The 19,503-nt window shown below is 38.7% G+C and overlaps 1 protein-coding gene across 1 annotated transcript; it reads right to left on the reverse strand.

Moving 5' to 3' along the window:
* Positions 1-1,839: 1,839 nt before the first annotated feature.
* LOC131350761 (probable E3 ubiquitin-protein ligase HERC3) lies at positions 1,840-19,403 on the reverse strand. The gene is made up of 24 exons (XM_058385612.1): positions 19,067-19,403; positions 16,922-17,036; positions 16,718-16,794; positions 14,398-14,619; positions 14,217-14,308; positions 13,677-13,807; positions 9,137-9,264; positions 8,957-9,024; positions 8,740-8,861; positions 7,937-7,996; positions 7,742-7,847; positions 7,440-7,632; positions 7,055-7,212; positions 6,856-6,930; positions 6,311-6,334; positions 6,137-6,205; positions 5,903-6,040; positions 5,670-5,810; positions 5,422-5,591; positions 5,267-5,330; positions 5,126-5,184; positions 4,148-4,331; positions 3,954-4,053; positions 1,840-2,536 (listed from the first exon to the last, which is right to left on the reverse strand). The coding sequence occupies exons 1-24, from the start codon at positions 19,284-19,286 to the stop codon at positions 2,322-2,324; spliced, it is 2,931 nt and encodes a 976-aa protein (XP_058241595.1). The 5' UTR covers positions 19,287-19,403; the 3' UTR covers positions 1,840-2,321.
* Between the last annotated feature and the right edge of the window lie 100 nt (positions 19,404-19,503).

A 19,503-nucleotide genomic window follows, 5' to 3' on the forward strand; every position in this document is an offset into this window, starting at 1 on the left:
TCATATTTACATAAGTATAAATTCAGATATTAGTGCATGATTATCCATGTACTTTTATTGTAAAGTGTAACCATATGTCTTTATTTCCTTTGTTAGTTTGTTCTTACATTCCTTCTATTTGTATTTATTGCCTCATTTCTTTAAAATTCAGAATTGATCAGAAAAGATGGCAACAGCCTTTCGAAAAGACTTTCATTAGCAATGACCTCATGAACAGAACATACTTTTATTTATAGTTTGTGTTGTATTATGATCAGCTTCGCAATGCTTCTTAATAACCATTCATCAAAGCGTTATATGGTATTATATTGGACAAGAAATTAAACCTATGTGCCTAATTCCACTTTTGCACTCATATCAGTTAATAAGAATAAAGGACACATGAAAGAACCTATATTACTATCAGGAACTACTGGGACAATTCCCGCAAGGTATATTGCTACCTTGTGCAATGTCATGTGTCCTGTCAGCTGTTCCTAGTTTGCTCCTTATCTTATTTATACATGCCCTCTTGTGTCTGTCTCTGTCGACTAATTTTTTGTTGTTGTGTTTGGTTCCCTGAGATTGTATCAGGTTTTTCTAGGTTGAGTCTCTGTTTTCAGTGATGTCGGCAGGTAGGTAGGTAGTTTTGTTTACTCCTGTTTACAGCACTTGTGGCTAGTCTTAGAGAAAAAAATACCATAGTTTTAGAGGCTATTTCATCACACTAGGTGTGTAACTCTAGTAAAACAACTGCCTTATCTTATATGGTGTTTCAAAAATGCCTCTCTTATTTGAACTAAGAGTAAATAAGAAAGAAGCAGCTTGTTTACTTCAGAGTTGTAAAGTATAGAAGCAATCCAGGACTAGTTAATCATTGCAAAGTCTTGCCATTCCCTGTAATTGTATCAATTCTAAACCTTGACATTGCTTAAAGTCTTGTCGTGCTTTGAAACCTTGCTGTATTTTTGGATTATTCATTGTATTACCATTTGGCCTTCTTGGAGTTGGAGAAACTTATGGTATGTTTTTCTACATCTTCATGTAGAACGTTTCTGGCTGAGATGGTCAATGCAAAAGAATGGTTTTATGGCTCTTTAACCATTTCTGTGTTGATTTTGAAGTATGTTTGGTTAATATTTTCTCTGATTGTGTACAACTATACAGCATGGAAGGCATTACCTTTTTAACATACAGAATTTAAGTGCTTGATATAACTATGAATAAATAAATGTTCTCACAGAGAAAGGCTTTCTTTTGCTCATCTGTGAGCTCCTCTAATACCTTCAAGAAAGCAATGATAGTGGGGTGTCTCTCATAGTATTGTCCAGCATAGGCTGTATTCTAAATATCACAATGCAGTAGTTAAAAAAATTGCTATGTTTCATAATAGGATCCTTATTTTAGTCACAGTACAGTTTGTCATTAAGTGTTTCACCTCTCTGAATGTGTCCCAGTCATATTCCTCTGTTCCCACCATCACTCCTCTGAGCTCCTCCGGCTCGAAGAAGTTGAAGCCTACCCAGAAGAGTTAATGCTGTTTTAGCTGCAAAGGGCGGGCCAACTCTCTTTAAGATTCTCCTGAGATTCACCGATTCAGATCCTGAACTATCAAAGGAAAATCTATAAAATCCATTGTAGAAAGGAGTTCAATTAGAAACATGTACATGGTTCTAAATAGATTAAAATAAATAAATGAAAATATAAAAAAAAGGAAACAGGATTTGAAAAATTCCGATAACTTTCCAAGACATTATTTCAAATAAAATACATGTAACACTCTAATAAGATTCTAAAAATTAAAAAGCCTACAGGACAAACCAAAATTCAATAGAATTGTTTATTCCAAAAATACCAGAAACACTATACACACATTTTACATACTATACAACTTGGACCCAGAAGCAGAAGCTAAGCAAAAAATATTTCACAAAACGAAGACCAAGTTTGATTTTATTTAATAACATTCAAAACAACCAAAAAAGGTAAAACTCAAGAACCTGGACACAACTATAGATATAAGGTAAAGGGAAAAAACACTATGGATGAGGCTATGGCACATATATGACAATCATCACAGGGTAGGAGCAGCAACAAGAAAACCTTATCAAATAGATATCATAGAAACCTTAATTTAAATAGGAGAGTTTATTAGGTGTAACACAGAACAAGTGTAAGTTAATAGGACATGTGACATGAATGTGTGTTATTCTGGGGCTGATGGGTAATGTAGTTCATGCAGCCAAAAGCCTTTACAACATCAAGTACATCACAATAGACACAACGCAGTGTGACTACAAGCAGCAAACTTGAACTATGAAGGTTTACTGAACACACAGTTCTTATTGTTGTCCAAAGACTTCACAATAAGTGATGGCGTGGACGAGTTTGTCTCGAAGTGTTTGGATGTTACTGTAGTTCGGAAGATGCAAAATTCCGTAACAGGTCTGGGCCGAGGGGAAGCGTTCATCTGCATCAACATAGTACCGTCTCACTATTTTTAACCGCAGTTTAGAGAGTCCTCCTACAGGCAAGCGATCTGTCCCATAGCTGAAAGCTGGAACAAATAATATAAAATGAAGAAATGACTTGAAAAAGCATCAGAGAAATTAAAACACGTGCACATTCTTTATACATATTATCAGTATATTTACATGTTAGTTTGAAATGATTTCATGTAAACACCTCAATCGATCTGATCGAGCACAAATCAAATCTAATTTCTTTTGGAAAATAAGAAATAATTGACTTGTAATCACTTGAATCCAACTACTTTCTCAATTGTATTCAAAAATAAAATTTAGAGTACATACAGTATAAACAGTAATTTTGACATCTGCAATCGTTATGAATTCGTTTGATATAAATGTGGTCATAGATATTATAAGAAATAAGAGATACTTCTTTTTTGGCACTGTATACAATACAGTGAAATTTAGTGTGGCAATTCTAAGAAAGCAACCAGGACATTTAAACATATCACTTATGAAAGGAATTAAAATTGCAAGTTAATTAAGAGAAAGAAAATAATACGGGAAATAAATAAACAAACAAAATGTATTGCCTAGATTACTGAATTGTATATTGAGATGTAAATATTGCACAGTGTAAAAATATAAAGCTATCAGAGACACACTGTATCCCTTTGCTGTAAATTTACAGGTAATTTCTATCAGTACTTTACTGTATATCCATAAAACAGTAACATCCTGTATCTTCTACAGAATGTCTGTAAAAAAAATATACAGCAATTATCTTTTTTGTCAGCCTACTTCATCTATAATACAGTTTATACTATAGAGACTTTCAGGGATTTAATTTTTCCCTAAGAAATTTCTAAAAGTTTCCAGGTCTAGCAAAATCATTTTAACTTCTCCTAACAGGCCAAACTTGATTTGTCAGTGGGTGAATGAACAAAACCCAAAAAGTTATTACGGTCCTGTAAAAATGCAGTAAGTGACTGGCACCCAGTTACCAGTATTTTTATATAAATTTACAGTAAAAGGTTTTATAATGAATATTGGACATTGTATAAAGTATAAAGTGAACTGTAGTGTATACAAAGGCTACTGGAGTGTGTATATCTTAAAGCAGCAAAGAGTAAGCCTTGATCTTTAACAGCTGTAAATGGCATGGGGAATTAATGGAGGGATTTGGGGAGGTGATGACAGCTACAGCTTTGGAAACGAGGATGCACTTCAGTCTATAAAATCTGTGTTTCAGTCTATGTAAACATAGCTAACTAGTATGTTAAAAATAAGAAACAAAAGATCAGCAAAACAAAAACTGGAAACTCTTTTAAAGCTACAGTATACATCCATTTTCAGTTGTAGGCTTTATTACTGTTGCTTTTCTTGTAATAAAAAAAATCTTGAAGTAATGAAAGACGTTTCTCATAATAATGAGACCCCACTGAGGACTTTTTTTTTCTGCCATGACAGCACTATGCGTCCATGCCCATGTGTTGAACTTACTCAGAAACTTCTTCCGGTGTTCTTCATCCAGCTCGAAGAAAACAGACCAGAAGTTCTGGATGAGTTCATCTGAAGGATCACACCATTCATATGTCACAACCTTAAAATAAGAAAATAAAAAAACATATATAAATAATTTCTGTCGCAGTATGCAAAATTATAGAAACTGTGGGAAGTATGTAAATGGTTTGTACTTTTTGGAGCTCCTTCCACTCGTATTCAGCCATGCCGTAGAGTAAGTCTCTGAGCTCTTCAGGCTTGAATATTTTCCATAAATTAAAGGGGTTTCCACGGGAAAAACCTTCATTAAACTGTCTAAACTGATTCTCCACAGACTTGTTAAAAACAAAGTCGACGTACAAGTCCACGTATTTTTGCCTGTAGAGGAAGAGAATATGTTTAGATATTACTTCATGTAAATAAGCACAGAAACAGCTATATTCATCAGGTTTCTTCTATATTTAGCTTTTTTTTTTTAGCTTATAACTTCAGACAGCAATCTTGTTCATTCATGTTACACTTTAGGACACAATTATAGCAAGGAAATGATTTATAATCACACTATCACCCAAATTAGGATGGGTTCCCTTTTGAGTCTGGTTCCTTACAAGGTTTCTTCCTCATATCATCTCAGGGAGTTTTTTCTTACCACCAGCACCACTGACTTGCTTAGTAGGTATACATTTAAGTTTATGTTCTCCCCGTGCCTTGAGGGCTTCCTCTAGGTACTCCAGTGTGCAATTGTGCCCTGCAATAGACTGACATCCTGCCCAGCAATTCAATCCTGCCTTGTTCCCCGGTCTCAAGAGATTGGCTACAGGTTCCCCATGACCCATATTTTTGTCAGTTTGATTTACTCTGGCTATTCTCTAATAGGCTACTGACAGCAACTAGGCCAAGGCAATTAGGCAACTATGTATCAGGAGCCAAGTAACTAAAAGTTCAGGACTGAAGCAGGGACCCTGGAGTTGTGAGACCCTGGAGTGGCAACACTACCTGCTGCAGCACTGTGCCACCTCTTCCCTAAACAGTGGGAGATTATTTAAAAGCATGGCATCTGGTGTAACTTACTGGTCATATGGGCTACTGTTGGTGTATGTAAAAGGTTGGGAAGATCTGCTCAAATTACATAAATTCATACAAATAGCGATTGAAAAAGAGGCACTTCATACCTGTTAGCTTTTGTGACTGGGATGTTTGCTCCATTTGGAATGAGCTCTTTTCCTTTCAACTGAGAGAAAAAGACAGATTCACAGAATACAGCCACCATATACCTTTCAAATGTCCAGTAAAACCAGTGAAATTTAACTTACTGTGAAATCCAAATACATTTGCTCCACCACATCCTCATCTTCTGCCAGGAAGTTTTTTAGACTTCTATTTTAGGAGAAAACAAGAAGTTTGGTTTTTCCAAGTCTCTTTGAATTCATGGTGAGTATGTTACTTGTTTAAAGAAATTATTCTTAACCTGGCCTCCACTGGTGACAGCTCCTCCAGGTCCCTGAAAGTCGGTCTGATGCTCAGAAGCTTCTTAAACAGTGCCACCGGGAAGCTGATGTACATAAAATTGTGATTATAAAAGGCCATTCCACAGATGACACCAATGTAGAACAATTCCTCCTGACTGGAACTTGAATCCTACAATTAATAAATTAACATTAAAAATATTGTATTAATTTTCTCACCACGAATGATGAAAATTCCACTTTTACTCACATCAGCAGAGAACCAGAAGAGGCCTGAGTCCTCGGACGCTTGAATTACACTGGAGTCTTTTGCTATTTTCTTTCCGAGCAGGGTGAAGAATTCAGCACTCAAAGTCCCGCCATCGATTCCAGCCTCTAGAGCAAATTTCACCTTTCAGCAAGAGAAAAAAAGTTATTTAAATGAAGGAACTCTACATTTTACAAGTACCATGTCATAAAATAACCATGTCATCTTAAACAAACCTTTAAAGGGGAAGAATAATTATGTTTGTTTGTTTTCAGGTACACAATAGTGTCATCCAACACCGTTTCTCTGTTCACACACAGTGTACTTCCACAGTAAGAAAACTGCGAAGGTTTTATCTGTTGCTTCTGTAAAATCTTAATACAAACAAAACACATGTATGTAGTTACACAAAGGACTGATGGGAATATTTTTTTTTTTACTTTTTATGCCAAATGATTGAGTCTACTTACAATGAACAAGTTGCATTTACATGTGATGTCAAGGATAAAAGGATAACTGGCAAGGCTTTTCACACTTTTCTGAAAACAATGAAAGAAAGATAGAAAAAACATGAGCAAAAAAACCCCATAAATATTCGGAATTTATCATAATGTACAAATACAATAAAAATAATGACTACATACCCTAACGTTTTTGATCATTTGTAGCTGCTCGTAATCACAGAAGACAAAGGTAGAGATAAGTGTTGTGAAAAAATAAACATTCAGGTATTGGAAATTGTCACTGAAACATAACACATATTCCATATCCTATAATGGTCAATGGTTTTCCCTGTCCTGATTTGCATCATATTAAGCACCACATGTTGATTGATTTCCCTGATTGTGTTCACATGCTCCTTGTTTCTTCTTGATTAACTATATATTCATGTGTATCATTGCACATGATCATCATTGCATTGGGGATTGGGCCATTGATTCTGAGACATTTTATTGTGTTAGATGCTGGTTTTAATAAATTCTTTACAACACATTAGGCTTTTTTTTAAGCTTTTGGAAAGCAAATTTTTATGATCATCTTAACCAACTGTTTTTAAGCTGATTCATCGTAAGGGTCATATGCATCACTGGATATTGTAACATGTAACAAACTAAATAAAAAATAAGAACTCTGAAATACAAAATAACCTGAATTTCAAAATACCAATGCAAGTAACTTCACCACTTACCATGTCAAAAAAATTATTCTTGTCCTTGATAAGGAAGTAACCCTCAGTCAACCGGACAGCTCTCTGACTATTAATCTACAAATCATTTAGATTCTAGTTAAGTTAGCCATATTAAATAAGTTAACATTATGCCATAAATAAATAAAACACTTGAAAGTTTACTGTCTAATAAAGAATAAGAGAAAACTTCAGTTCTTACATTGCAAAGCTTCTGCAGAACCTTCAGCACAGGCTCTACTTCAGTCCAGTGGTCACATATTGTAGTCGTCATCCGTGACAGGAAGTGAGCGCACACCGAGTGAAACATCTTCACCAGAGTTCTGTAGTAGTAGTAGGGCAGGTTGGTCCACAGGCTGCCTGAGTCAAAATGAGCACACAAAATGAGCAGTTGGGGATACGATATAAATATTAGCTGGATATTTGCAAGGGACTGATTTTAAGTTTAATAAGGAATAAAACTCTGACTAAAACTCTTAATGCAAATTATCCTAGTTTTTTAGCCATTTACCTTTAATACAGCAAATGATTCATTAAATTAATTGATACATGCAAACAAGTGCTAAGGTTTCATAAAGTGTACATACTCAAGACATCCATTGACTCAGGATCCAGTTCTAAGATGGCAGACGCCAGAGAGACTGTGAGCTGTGTGCCACGTCCTTGTTTTTTCAGCACTCTGAGAAGTTCAGGCAGGATGAGATAAACCCTCAGAGCCTCCACACCAGCAGCAGTTGAGCCTAAAGAGGGCAGAAGATCATTCTCTACAGTAGTCTCAACCTGTAAAGAAATCACATTTATAAGATTTTAGCCAAATACAGACAACTACAAAGAATATAAAAATACATTCCTTATCGTTAAGGTTTCATCAACAAAGCCCATGACATACCGTTGATAGAACTTTGTCCTTTTTGGCCATCTTCTCAAAAGCAAGACGAGGCAATGATAAATCCAGGCCAGACATCTCTACTGATGTTTTGTAATGTTTGTCGCTGCTAATGATAAAACATCACATATTTCTGTGATTAATACACTTATGAATATGGGCTAATGTGAACATGAATGAATTAATGTGTATTTGCACCTTTTGTCAATGAAACTACCGTTGATGCATGATGCTGATGAGAACATTTTCCTGATTTTCCTACAACACAAAGGACACAAAAGGATCAATACCTGGATAGCAAGCTATTCAAGCTGCCAAATATACTGTATTATGGCTCATTTAGTTATATGGCAGTGCAGCATATTTGCATTTGTGTGTCCTGACGCAGAGACAAGGTTTACAGGTGATAAGCTAACTGTATGTTGTATCGTGTTTCAACCAGCTTTCAGGAAAACATTTTGAGAAGTTGTGACGCTTCTTCTACAATCTTTATCAAGACAGAGAGCCCTCCTTAGGACAGGAGAAAGACATCAAGCATGGGGAGAACATGGATCAGAACCCCCATCCTGAGAAGTATTATGACACACACACACACCACCACCACCACCACCATCAGACAATCCAATTTGGTTGTACACATTTACATATGCAATTGTCATGACTTTCAGGCGAAACATTCATTACAACTACAGTGATGATTAAATTTCTATTGACCAAAATGCATCTCAAAGCTGGTGAAGCTCAAGCCTTATATAAACGTTTGTGAAATCATGAAAATTTTCAAATAATGTGTGTCCACTATTCAGCCGCTGCTCCTAAAGAGTTGCTTTGCTGTCGGATTTGTGCTTGTAAAATATTAATGAACACGTTCTAACCAAACACCACACAAATATTGGCATATGATTCAACATTTGGCAATTTGGCATTCAATTTTCAAATCTGTTTTTCAAGACACTATTTAGAAAAGTGCTATGCAAATGCAGTGATTCTATCGTCCATACCTTTGGATTTTTTTCCCCCATACTTTTGGGTTACAGTCTGAAATCCAGCGGTCAACAGTTTCATCGTCCAGCACTGTTGGGCCATTGCATGATTTCAGATTTGCACTTGCTTGACCAGCATCCTTTAAGAAGAAAATATTCCAAAAACAATGAAAACGTAAGCTTTTATTAAATAAGCCTTTGTTTTTTCAACAAGTGTTATATGAATATTTCTTACCATGTTAGAGATAAAGAGGGCAGAAAGATTCCCTCCAGCAGTAATTTTTATCTGATCAGAGCTATATTCTGTTAGAAAATACAAGAAAGCATCCGAATTACAAATTTGTAATAATCAGTTGTTACTAACAAAAATAAATGCATTTATCTGTTTTCGAATGTATGCTGATAGTGGACTGACCTGGTGGCAGCTGGACAGGAAGTGGCACACACTGATTGGATCTCTGTCCATTTCCTAGCTGTCCTTGATCTCCACGTCCAAAGGAGTAGATGGTGTTTGAGGATTCAACCAGGGCCAGAGTGTGATGCCTTGAATTCAAGAGAACAGCTTTAACATGAACTACTGCTACAGGAAAATAATTAACAGTCAGGTAGAGTGATTCATGCTGGGTCATCACTACTGCATGTCACTTCCGTTTAAGCAACAGCACATCCTGCCTGAAATATTTTATTCCTCTATGCAACAGTAATTTGCCTAAACTTTTTTGCCTTTTAACTTTAGTTCAGTTATATAATCTGAGCAAGTTCCTTGTTATCACCTATACTTTAAAAATGCTAGTGTCATGAGTTTTTCCTTTGCAGGTTGTAATGTTACTGAGAAATTAGAAACTGTCACAAAGACTTTGCCATAACTTCCCAACCTGTAATACCCCTTCTAAACCACAAGAGGGAACTTTCACCTGAGTTCTAGCATTTCTGTGTCTAGATCGCTTCTGGGATTTACTGGGACATAAATATAGCTTCCATGCTATGTTCTACATGATGTATTGTTCCTTAGCACCTTGCCAAGCCTTATTTTCTCTTGTGTGATTGATTCATGTGTATGACCTTGCTACATTTACTGGTTTTCTGATTTCTTGTTTAGTGATTCAGTTTTGGTTATTAGTTTGTTGATTTCCCTCGGTACTGATCTTTTGCCTGTTATACCATGCTTGTTTCTTGCCTGATGATTTGGATTTCTACTTTGAGAGGATTATTAAACTACACATGGGTCCTAATTCCACCAGTTATGGAGGATTATTACAGAATACTTCACCACCGATGGATCCAGTAGACATTGCTCAGCGGGAAATGCTTCCAGGGGGAAATGCTGCAGGCCAATCAAAAATAATTTATGGAGCTGCAGTCTGCTAACGAGCTGCTACACCTACAACTACCGGCTCCTCAGGCCCAAGCAGCCCACCCTTCATCCCCCGGTGAGTCAGTTTGCATGCTACTTCCTGAGAAATTTGATGGTTCTGCAGATCACTGCCAAGACTTTTTAAGACAATATTTTGACATCTTTTTTGCCCACCAACCTGAGGTGTACAGGGACAAAGACACCGAATTCACCTTCATGATGTCTCTGCTCACTGGGAAGGCTCTGGATTGGGCATTGGAAGTGTGGGACAATTATCATCAGGTGAGAGCTTCTAGCTCAAATTTCTTTATATTTAATATAAAATATTAAAGAGTCTTTGAGTATCCCGCTGGGGTCGGGACATTTCTATACAGCTTTTCCATTTAGTACAAGGCGATAAATCGCTTCCCCAGAGTAGGTGGAATGATGCTGGCTGTCTTTTGTAAAGGACTGCACCCCACCCTAAAGGCAGAACTATCTCATTGAAGAGCTATGGCTGCCAACCATGACATGCTCTACACCTCTGAGATTCACTGCTATAGATAACTGGCCTATTGGAAGAGGCTTCATCTCTCATCAGACGGCCCCATCACCACCCAGGTTGGATTATTTCACACAGAGAAACTCTCCCTGTACATTATATCATCGCCTTCAAACTCCATTATCCTTGGATTTCCCGGGCTATATCACCACAACCCCCAACTACCCTGGAAGGACAAGGAATCAGTGCCTACACAACCCCATCATATTCACCTGCCTAAAGACCAGTGTGGAAAGCGCAGAAAATCAAGGACCATTGACAATATCTCGAGAATAACATGACCTTCTAGATGTTTTTAGTAAAGAAAAGGCCACCAAGCTTCCCCCAACCGCCATGGAACTGCGCCTTAGACTTGATACTGAACTCTATGCCACCCAAGGGTCAAATGTACCTGCTGTCTCAAACAGAAAGTCAAGCTACGGAGAAATACATCAAGGAGGCCCTTGCAATGGGCTATATTGGGTTCTTCTTTGTGGAAAAAAGTATGGCAGCTTCCACCCCTGCATTGATTACCGGGGTTTGAACTCTGTCACAGTATGTTACCCATACCAATTTACACACTGTACTAACTCGCCTCCTGCACCACCAGCTGTACATAAAAAAAGCAGAAAAATGTAAGTTCCACAAACACACAGTGACTTTACTGCGATACATGATTTCACAAGGTGGAGAAGAAATGGACTCAAACAAGGTCAAAGCAGTGACAGATTGGCCAGTACCAGCGATGCTGAAAGACCTGCAACGATTTCTGGGTTTGCCAATTTCTATCGAATATTTATTCTAAACTATAGTCTGATAGCCTCCCCCCTCACTGCCTCCCTGTGAGGAAAACCCAAGAAACTCTTCTGGACTGAGATGGCTCAAGGGGCTTTTGAAACATTAAAAGCCAGTTTTACCACCGCACCTATTCTAAAACGCCCCAAACAAAGCGCCACATTCATAGTGGAAGTGGATGCCACCAGTTGTGGAGTAGGGGCAGTATTGTCTCAAGGCCATGGAGAGCCGAGAAAAAAATGTTCCCCTGTGCCTTTTATTCACGGAAGTTGACATCAGCAGAGGTAAACCACAATGTAGGAAATTGTGAATGGCAGCACTGGCTAGAGGGGGTGCAACATCTTTTTCTGGTCATCACCAATCACAGGAACTTAGAATATATAAAGAATGCCAAGCACCTAAATCCCTGGCTGGCTAGATGGGCTCTGTTTTTCACAAGGTTCCACTTCACTGTGACCTACAGATCAGGCACTAAGAATGGTAAAGCAGATGCCCTCTGTTGCTGCCATGACCCTGTGCACGTGCTTTCATGCCCAGAACCCATTTTACCACCCTCCTTTGTACTCAAACCTGTCAGATGGGACATGATGGAAGAACATACACAAAGAACCCCAGAATGGGACCAGTCCCCACAGAATGACCTCCCACTAAGCAATTTGTGCTGGCAGCTCTTAGAGAACGAGTAATTCAATGGCTCCATGTGGCACTCAGGTCACCCAGGCATGTGAAGTACCACGGCTCTCGTACAAAATGGCTTCTGGTGACCCATGCTAGCTCAGGATGTAGCAGAACATGTCAGAGCCTGCCATGTCTGTGCCCAAACTAACTCTAGCCCCCAGCTTCCAGCATCGCTCCTGGAACCCCTGACCATACCACCCTGTTCGCATCTGGGAGTGGACTTTTACATAGATTCAAAAGCCTGCAACATCGATGGAGTGAGTTGCTCCCCTAGGCCAAATATGCTCAAAACTCGCTCACATGCACCTCCATGGGTTTAACCCCCTTCCAGTCCCCTCCATCCCTGCCATGAACAATTGGACACAAAAGAGCCAAGGAGTATGAGAAAGTGCCCATGTACACCTCTAGAGGGCCATACGCTGAAGCAAACTCAAACAAATCAACACTGATGCCCTCATCCCAGGTAACAAGTGGGGCAAAGGGTGTGTCTCTCAACCCAAAAAAAAAGCTTTGGCTCCCTTGTCGAAAACTCAGCCCACATTTCATAGGTCCTTTCGCATCATATAACAAATGAATCTGGTTACTTTTTGCCTCCAATTACTTTCTTCGTACCGTACCATTTTTTAAAATCTTTTATTAGATAAAAAAGTCGCTCTGGAAAAGGGCATCTGCCAATTGCCAGAAATGGAAATGTATCTCCCCTTCCCTTGTCTCCTTCCATAAACTGGCACACTTGCCTGATAACACTGCACCCCCCAATGAGCCACCACCACCTCTTGACATTGATGGCTCACCAGCTTACCTGATATGCACAATTTTGGATTCCTGCCAGCGAAGCAGTCGCATGCAGTATTTGGTCGACTGGGAGGGCTACGGCCCAGAGGAAACAATCCTGGGTCAACACAGCACACATCCTGCACTCGACCCTCATCAAGGAATTCCACAGACTACACTTCAACCTACCAGCTCTACATCCCTGGGGACGCCCACGCCCACACATATCAGAATACTTAAAGTTACAGCTTTACCTCTGACTGTTACAAAGTGCTAACACAGAAGACTCTTTCCATAAATACTAATTTAACTTACTTACTCTGGAGACAATAGTTAATGTATATACAATCCTGGCAGCAGGACGTACTGTCTAAGTTGTGCTGTATCTGAACAAAAGCAAGGTACTCAATTTACAGTATTTGGCAGATAGCCTTATCCAGAGAGACTTACTGTCACTCATTTATACCACTGAGCAGCTGAGGGTTAAGGGCCATGCTCAGGGGCCTAGGAGTTATACCTCTGGGCTTCTACTTCCTGTCTGTATATAATGTATACTGTAAAAGTATAATAAACAAGAACTAATACAAATGATAACAAAGGATATTTCATAGTTACAGGAGAAGATTGTACTGTACAGATACATTTTTTTTCTCCATAACAAGAGAAATGAAAACATATCCTCATGGGTGAAGTGTTTTATTGATTAGAAGATCAGGGGTTCAAGTCTCAGCAGCAGCAAGCTTGATCAAGGCTCTTAATCAACTCTGCTCCTAGGTAATCCAGTAATAATGTTTATACTGTATAATGTACAGTTCAATAACTTCGAGTACTTACCCTCCACAGGCTATTTGGGACACTTTGGACCCCCATAATTCAGCAACTACACGAGGCTGATGTTCATCTCTGAGTGAGTTATGTCCAAGCTGTCCATACTGTCCTGATCCAACTGTCAATACAAGTCCACCCTAAAAATGCAAATAAATTATTTTAACCACTTTATTGTTTGAATGAATTGTATTAGCTAGTTACATTTGCATTAACACACTAGCAGAGGGCGCCAAGCAAACAACTGATTGTAGACAGTTCGATTTTAATGCATAAATGATCAAATCATGTTGGATGTTTTAAAAACAAACTGTGTCAATCAGTCAACGGGAACCAATGCATATTTGACTGAAGTATATTCCATGATTTTCTTTTCAATAGACACTCCACATTAATCATTTATTAAGGTAGTTTTCGAGTGTCAGTGCGTTAGATGTGTGAAAGCTGCTAGTATGTGTGCCCTTGACAGGAGATCAAGGAGCTCTTTAGGACAGACCAGACTACAGTTTCTAGTTTTTTGGTAACATGTCAAGTTAATGAAGTATTAACCTTTGTTAGAACAGCAGTATGATCCTCTCCACATGAGATGAACACTGTCTTCTTCTGGTTCAAGCTCTTCACACAAACAGGGACATGTCTGTCTGTGAGAACATATTACACCCATAGTTACTGCGCTCATTCGGACAGAGACAGAGCTGAAATTATAGTCCACAGCCAGTAAAGTCCATACTATTGGTGTCTCCCAGACCAAGCTGTCCAGCGCTGTTCCTGCCCCAGCTGAAAACGGCTCCAGAGATAGACAGGACGAAGCTGTGGTCTCCTCCAGCGCTAATCTGAGCCAGTGGGATCCCATCCAGAGATCTGAGGAGCTCGGGAGACTGAGAGCTCGGCTTATCCTTCCCCAAACCTAGCTGACCGCTCGAGTTCTGACCCCATGTGAACAACTGACCATCTGAGAGGATGAGAAAGAAGCAGCAACCATTCAGCACCATTCATAATACTAAATCAGCTGTTCTCTAAAGCAAGTTTAATATCATTTTATGATAAACGAAAATTAAGCTTACCTATAAAATCACATACAATAATATTAAAAATGCAACACTTGTTTTTGCCCCCATTTTTAATGAGCTGAACTCAACGATCTAAGACTTTTTCTATGTACACAAAAGGCCTATTTCTCTCAAATATTGTTCACAAATCTGTCTAAATCTGTGTTAGTGAGCACTTCTCCTTTTTCTCCTAGGATCTCCTTCTCCTAATTCATTCACCTCACAGGTGTGGCATATCAAGATGCTGATTAGACAGCACGATTATTGCACAGGTGTGCCTTAGGCTGGCCGCAATAAAAGGCCACTCTAAAATGTGCAGTTTTACTGTATTGGGGGGGGTCCGGGGGGGTCCGAAAACTAGTCAGTATCTGGTGTGACCACCATTTGCCTCGCGCAGTGCAACACATCTCCTTCGCATAGAGTTGATCAGGTTGTTGATTGTGGCCTGTGGAATCTTGGTCCACTCCTCTTCAGTGGCTGTGCGAAGTTGCTGGATATTGGCAGGAACTGGAACACGCTGTCGTATACGTCGATCCAGAGCATCCCAAACATGCTCAATGGGTGACATGTCCAGTGAGTATGCTGGCCATGCAAGAACTGGGATGTTTTCAGCTTCCAGGAATTGTGTACAGATCCTTGCAACATGGGGCTGTGCATTATCATGCTGCAACATGAGGTGATGGTCGTGGATGAATGGCACAACAATGGGCCTCAGGATCTCGTTACGGTATCTCTGTGCATTCAATATGCCATCAATAAAATGCACCTGTGTTCGCTGTCCATAACATACGCCTGCCCATACCATAACCCCACCGCCACCATGGGCCACTCGATCCACAACGTTGACATCAGCAAACCGCTCACCCACACGACGCCATACACACTGTCTGCCATCTGCCCTGAAAACCGGGATTCATCTGTGAAGAGAACACCTCTCCAAAGTGCCAGACGCCATCGACTGTGAGCATTTGCCCACTCAAGTCGGTTACAACGACGAACTGCAGTCAGATCAAGATCCCGATGAGGACAACGAGCATGCAGATGAGCTTCCCTGAGACGGTTTCTGACAGTTTGTGCAGAAATTCTTTGGTTATGCAAACCGATTGTTGCAGCAGCTGTCCAGGTGGCTGGTCTCAGACGATCTTGGAGGTGAAGATGCTGGATGTGGAGGTCCTGGGCTAGTGTGGTTACACATGGTCTGCGGTTGTGAGGATGTACTGCCAAATTTTCTGAAACACCACTGGAGATGGCTTATGGTAGAGAAATGAACATTCAATTCATGGGCAACAGCTCTGGTGGACATTCCTGCAGTCATCATGCCAATTGCACGCTCCCTCAAAACTTGCGACATCTGTGGCATTGTGCTGTGTGATAAAACTGCACATTTTAGAGTGGCCTTTTATTGTGGCCAGCCTAAGGCAGACCTGTGCAATAATCATGCTGTCTAATCAGCATCTTGATATGCCACACCTGTAAGGTGGATGGATTACCTCAGCAAAGGAGAAATGCTCACTAACACAGATTTAGACAGATTTGTGAACAATATTTGAGAGAAATAGGCTTTATGTGTATATAGAAAAAGTCTTAGATCTTTGAGTTCAGCTCATGAAAAATGGGGGCAAAAACAAGTGTTGCATTTATAATTTTGTTCAGTGTATATTGCAGGTACATATGAAAATGAAAATTGAAATTAAATATAAATGACACATGACTGTTTTTTCCAGTCGATATAAGACACACATGAATTCTGCAGTATGTTTGCAAATTTTTAGGTTCATTAGAGAATTTGAAATGAAATTTATTTCCATGAAATAAAATAGCCTTTTACTAAAAAATGTGAAGGTTTGTTGACGTGTAGAGAGTAGCTCTAAGCATGAGTCAGAGAATGTGACTTCATTCACAAGCATGTATGGAAGATGAATGTAGAAGATAAATAATACATTTTCCCTGCTTGAATGCTTAATTAACATCTGAACAGTGATGAATATATCCAGTAAATACCGTTTGACAGTGCCATGAAGTGATGATCCCCACATGCAACCTGAATTACAGTTTTATTAGAGAGCTCCTTGATGGGCCTGTGAACAAAAACAAAATCGTAATTAAAAAGAAAAAAAAATGAAAACATAATTTTGAAATAATCATTGCATTTTATTTCCGCTACTACTACTGCTAGTACTAATAATTATAATTATAGAAACATGCCTGGAAATATAAGATTCCTCGAGAGAAAGTACTCTGCCTCCATATGCCAGAAGGACAGCGTAAGTTTTACCACAGCTGATCAGTTTGATTTTCTCTTTCTTCAGGTCTAACGCTTCTAAAAATAAATAAATAAATAAATAAATAAATAAATAAATAAATAAATAAATAAGGTAAAATTGAACAGTAAAATGTTACTGAGCGAAAGTTGAAACGTAATGTTTAAGAGAGAGAGAGAGAGAGAGAGAGAGAGAGAGAGAGAGAGAGAGAGAGATTCTGGAATTTCCATATAGCAGAAGTTTAGCGCGGGAAATTTAGTAAATTTTACTAAATTTAAATTTTAATAAATTTTAGTTTCGATATTCGCCGGATATTCGCCTAGGCTGCTTTAGGGACCGTCTGCAAATTTACCTCTCAGTACAAAACGAAGTCCAATAATTAATACAAATTATGTTTACAAAGCCATTTACAAAGTAAATGACTTGTAGGCAAACTGACTGAAAAGTGCTGAAAATAGCAAATATGTCTCCTTAGACAATACCCCTCCTAATGTATGTACACTACACAAATATTTTTAGAGAAGAAAAATACAGAAATTCATCAAAAGGGATTTTCCATATTTCAAAGGTTGTAGTACATTTGTAGTTACAAGACTGACTTACTACAGCTGAAATGTTTGCCAATATCACCCTTACTGTACATACAGTACACAATTATTCATAGAAAATATTTACTATAATTCACCAAAAGGGTTTTTTCATGTTCCAAGGGTTGTAGTACCTTCATAGTGGCCAGACTGACTTACTACAGGGGCAAGTTTGCCAATATCTCACTTATTGTATGTACAGTAAGGGTAAAATTGGCAAAATTTCAGCTGTAGTAAGTCAGTCTAGCCACTAGCAATGTACTACAACCTTTGGAAGATAAAAAATAATCCTTTTGGTGAATTACAGTAACTTTTTAAAGAAAATAGTTGCATACTGTTCAGCAAGTGAGATATTGACAAACTTTCTAATGTAGTAAGTCAGTCTGGCCACTAGGAAGGTACTACAACCTTTGGAACATAAAAATAATCCTTTTGGTGAATTACAATAATTGTTTTCTACGAATAATTATGTACTGTATGTACAGTAAGGGTGAAATTGGCAAAAACAATTTACCTGAAGTAAATTACTTTTGTCCCAATGAGTGTACTAGAACCTTTGGAACATGGAAAAACCCTTTTGGTGAATTACAGTATGTTTTTCTAAGAATATTTGTTTACTGTACATACAGTAAGTGAGATATTGTCAAAATGTCAGCTGTAGTAAGTCAGTCTGGCGACTAGGAAGGTACTACAACCCTTGAACTTGAAACATGAAAAAACCCTTTCGGTGAATTACAGTAATTTTATTACTGACAATATTTGTGTACTCTAAGTACAGTAAGAGTTATATTTGCACCCGTAGTAAGTTCGTACTGTAACTAGGAATGTACTACAACCTTTGGAACATTAATAAAAACACTTCTGGCGAATTACAGCATTTTTTCATGAAAATATTTGTGTACTGTATATACAGTAAGGGAGATATCAGCAAATTTTTAGTCAGTCTGGACACTAGGAATGTACTACAATCTTTATGAACAGCCGTTTGGGTACTTACAGTAGTTTATGAACATAATTGTGTTACTGTACATATATGAAATAAGGTATTGGAAAAAATGTCACCTGTAGTAAATCACTATGAGTAATACAAGCTTTACATTTTGACAATGTGTTATTTTATACGGTAAAAGCCACTTTAATTAAAATACATTGGTCGTTTTAAACCCAGTCGGTGGAATTTTCAGACGGTCCCTTACGCCTCAAGCGCCGCAATAGTCCGTCAAAGCCTTTTCCGGTTTTTATTTGCTGCTATAATTTTCATGTCGATATAAAGTCGTTGCATATTGTTAAAACGGATCGTGGTAAAGGTATCTTTGTAACACTGTCCACTCTACAGAACGCGAATGTCTCGAACCTAAAACTAAATTTACCGCGGTAAGGAGTTCACAGTTCAAATCACCCATACCTCAATTTACCCATACCTGAATTCTCCATAAAAAACATCATGGAATCGAAAGCTCATGTGTCTGCCTACTATGCCAAATGAAGACAGAAACACATACTCAGCTTTCCAGTCGTGCCATGTTCCCTGATGCTCAGTCTCATGACAGACGCGTTTCCTTCCCCGCGGATAAATCCTAAAAGACTCTTCCCCAAAGACACATCTCCGATCCTGGATCTGGGAGAAAGGGATCCGATGCCAGTGTCCGTGAATTTCACACTGTCAGCGTTCACTAAACCAAATCCGTCCGGTTTTACAGTTTCTCCCCAGTAAAACAACATGATGAAGTCTCACACAAGTCTGCTCGTGTGGATGCAGTCACTTCAGTGCCATGGCTTTTATATATCATGCCCTGCCTCTGTTTCTACCTCACTGAGACCGAGAAAGGAAAGCGAAACTTATCAGCTGTGACTGCGCTGATTCACTGGAAACAGAAAGCTATTATACAACAACTCTTACACACTGATGCAAAAATCAGTTATTTACATCCTTAGGCTC

Source organism: Hemibagrus wyckioides, linkage group LG03 (genome assembly GCF_019097595.1).
Source record: "Hemibagrus wyckioides isolate EC202008001 linkage group LG03, SWU_Hwy_1.0, whole genome shotgun sequence".
NCBI lineage: Eukaryota > Metazoa > Chordata > Actinopteri > Siluriformes > Bagridae > Hemibagrus > Hemibagrus wyckioides.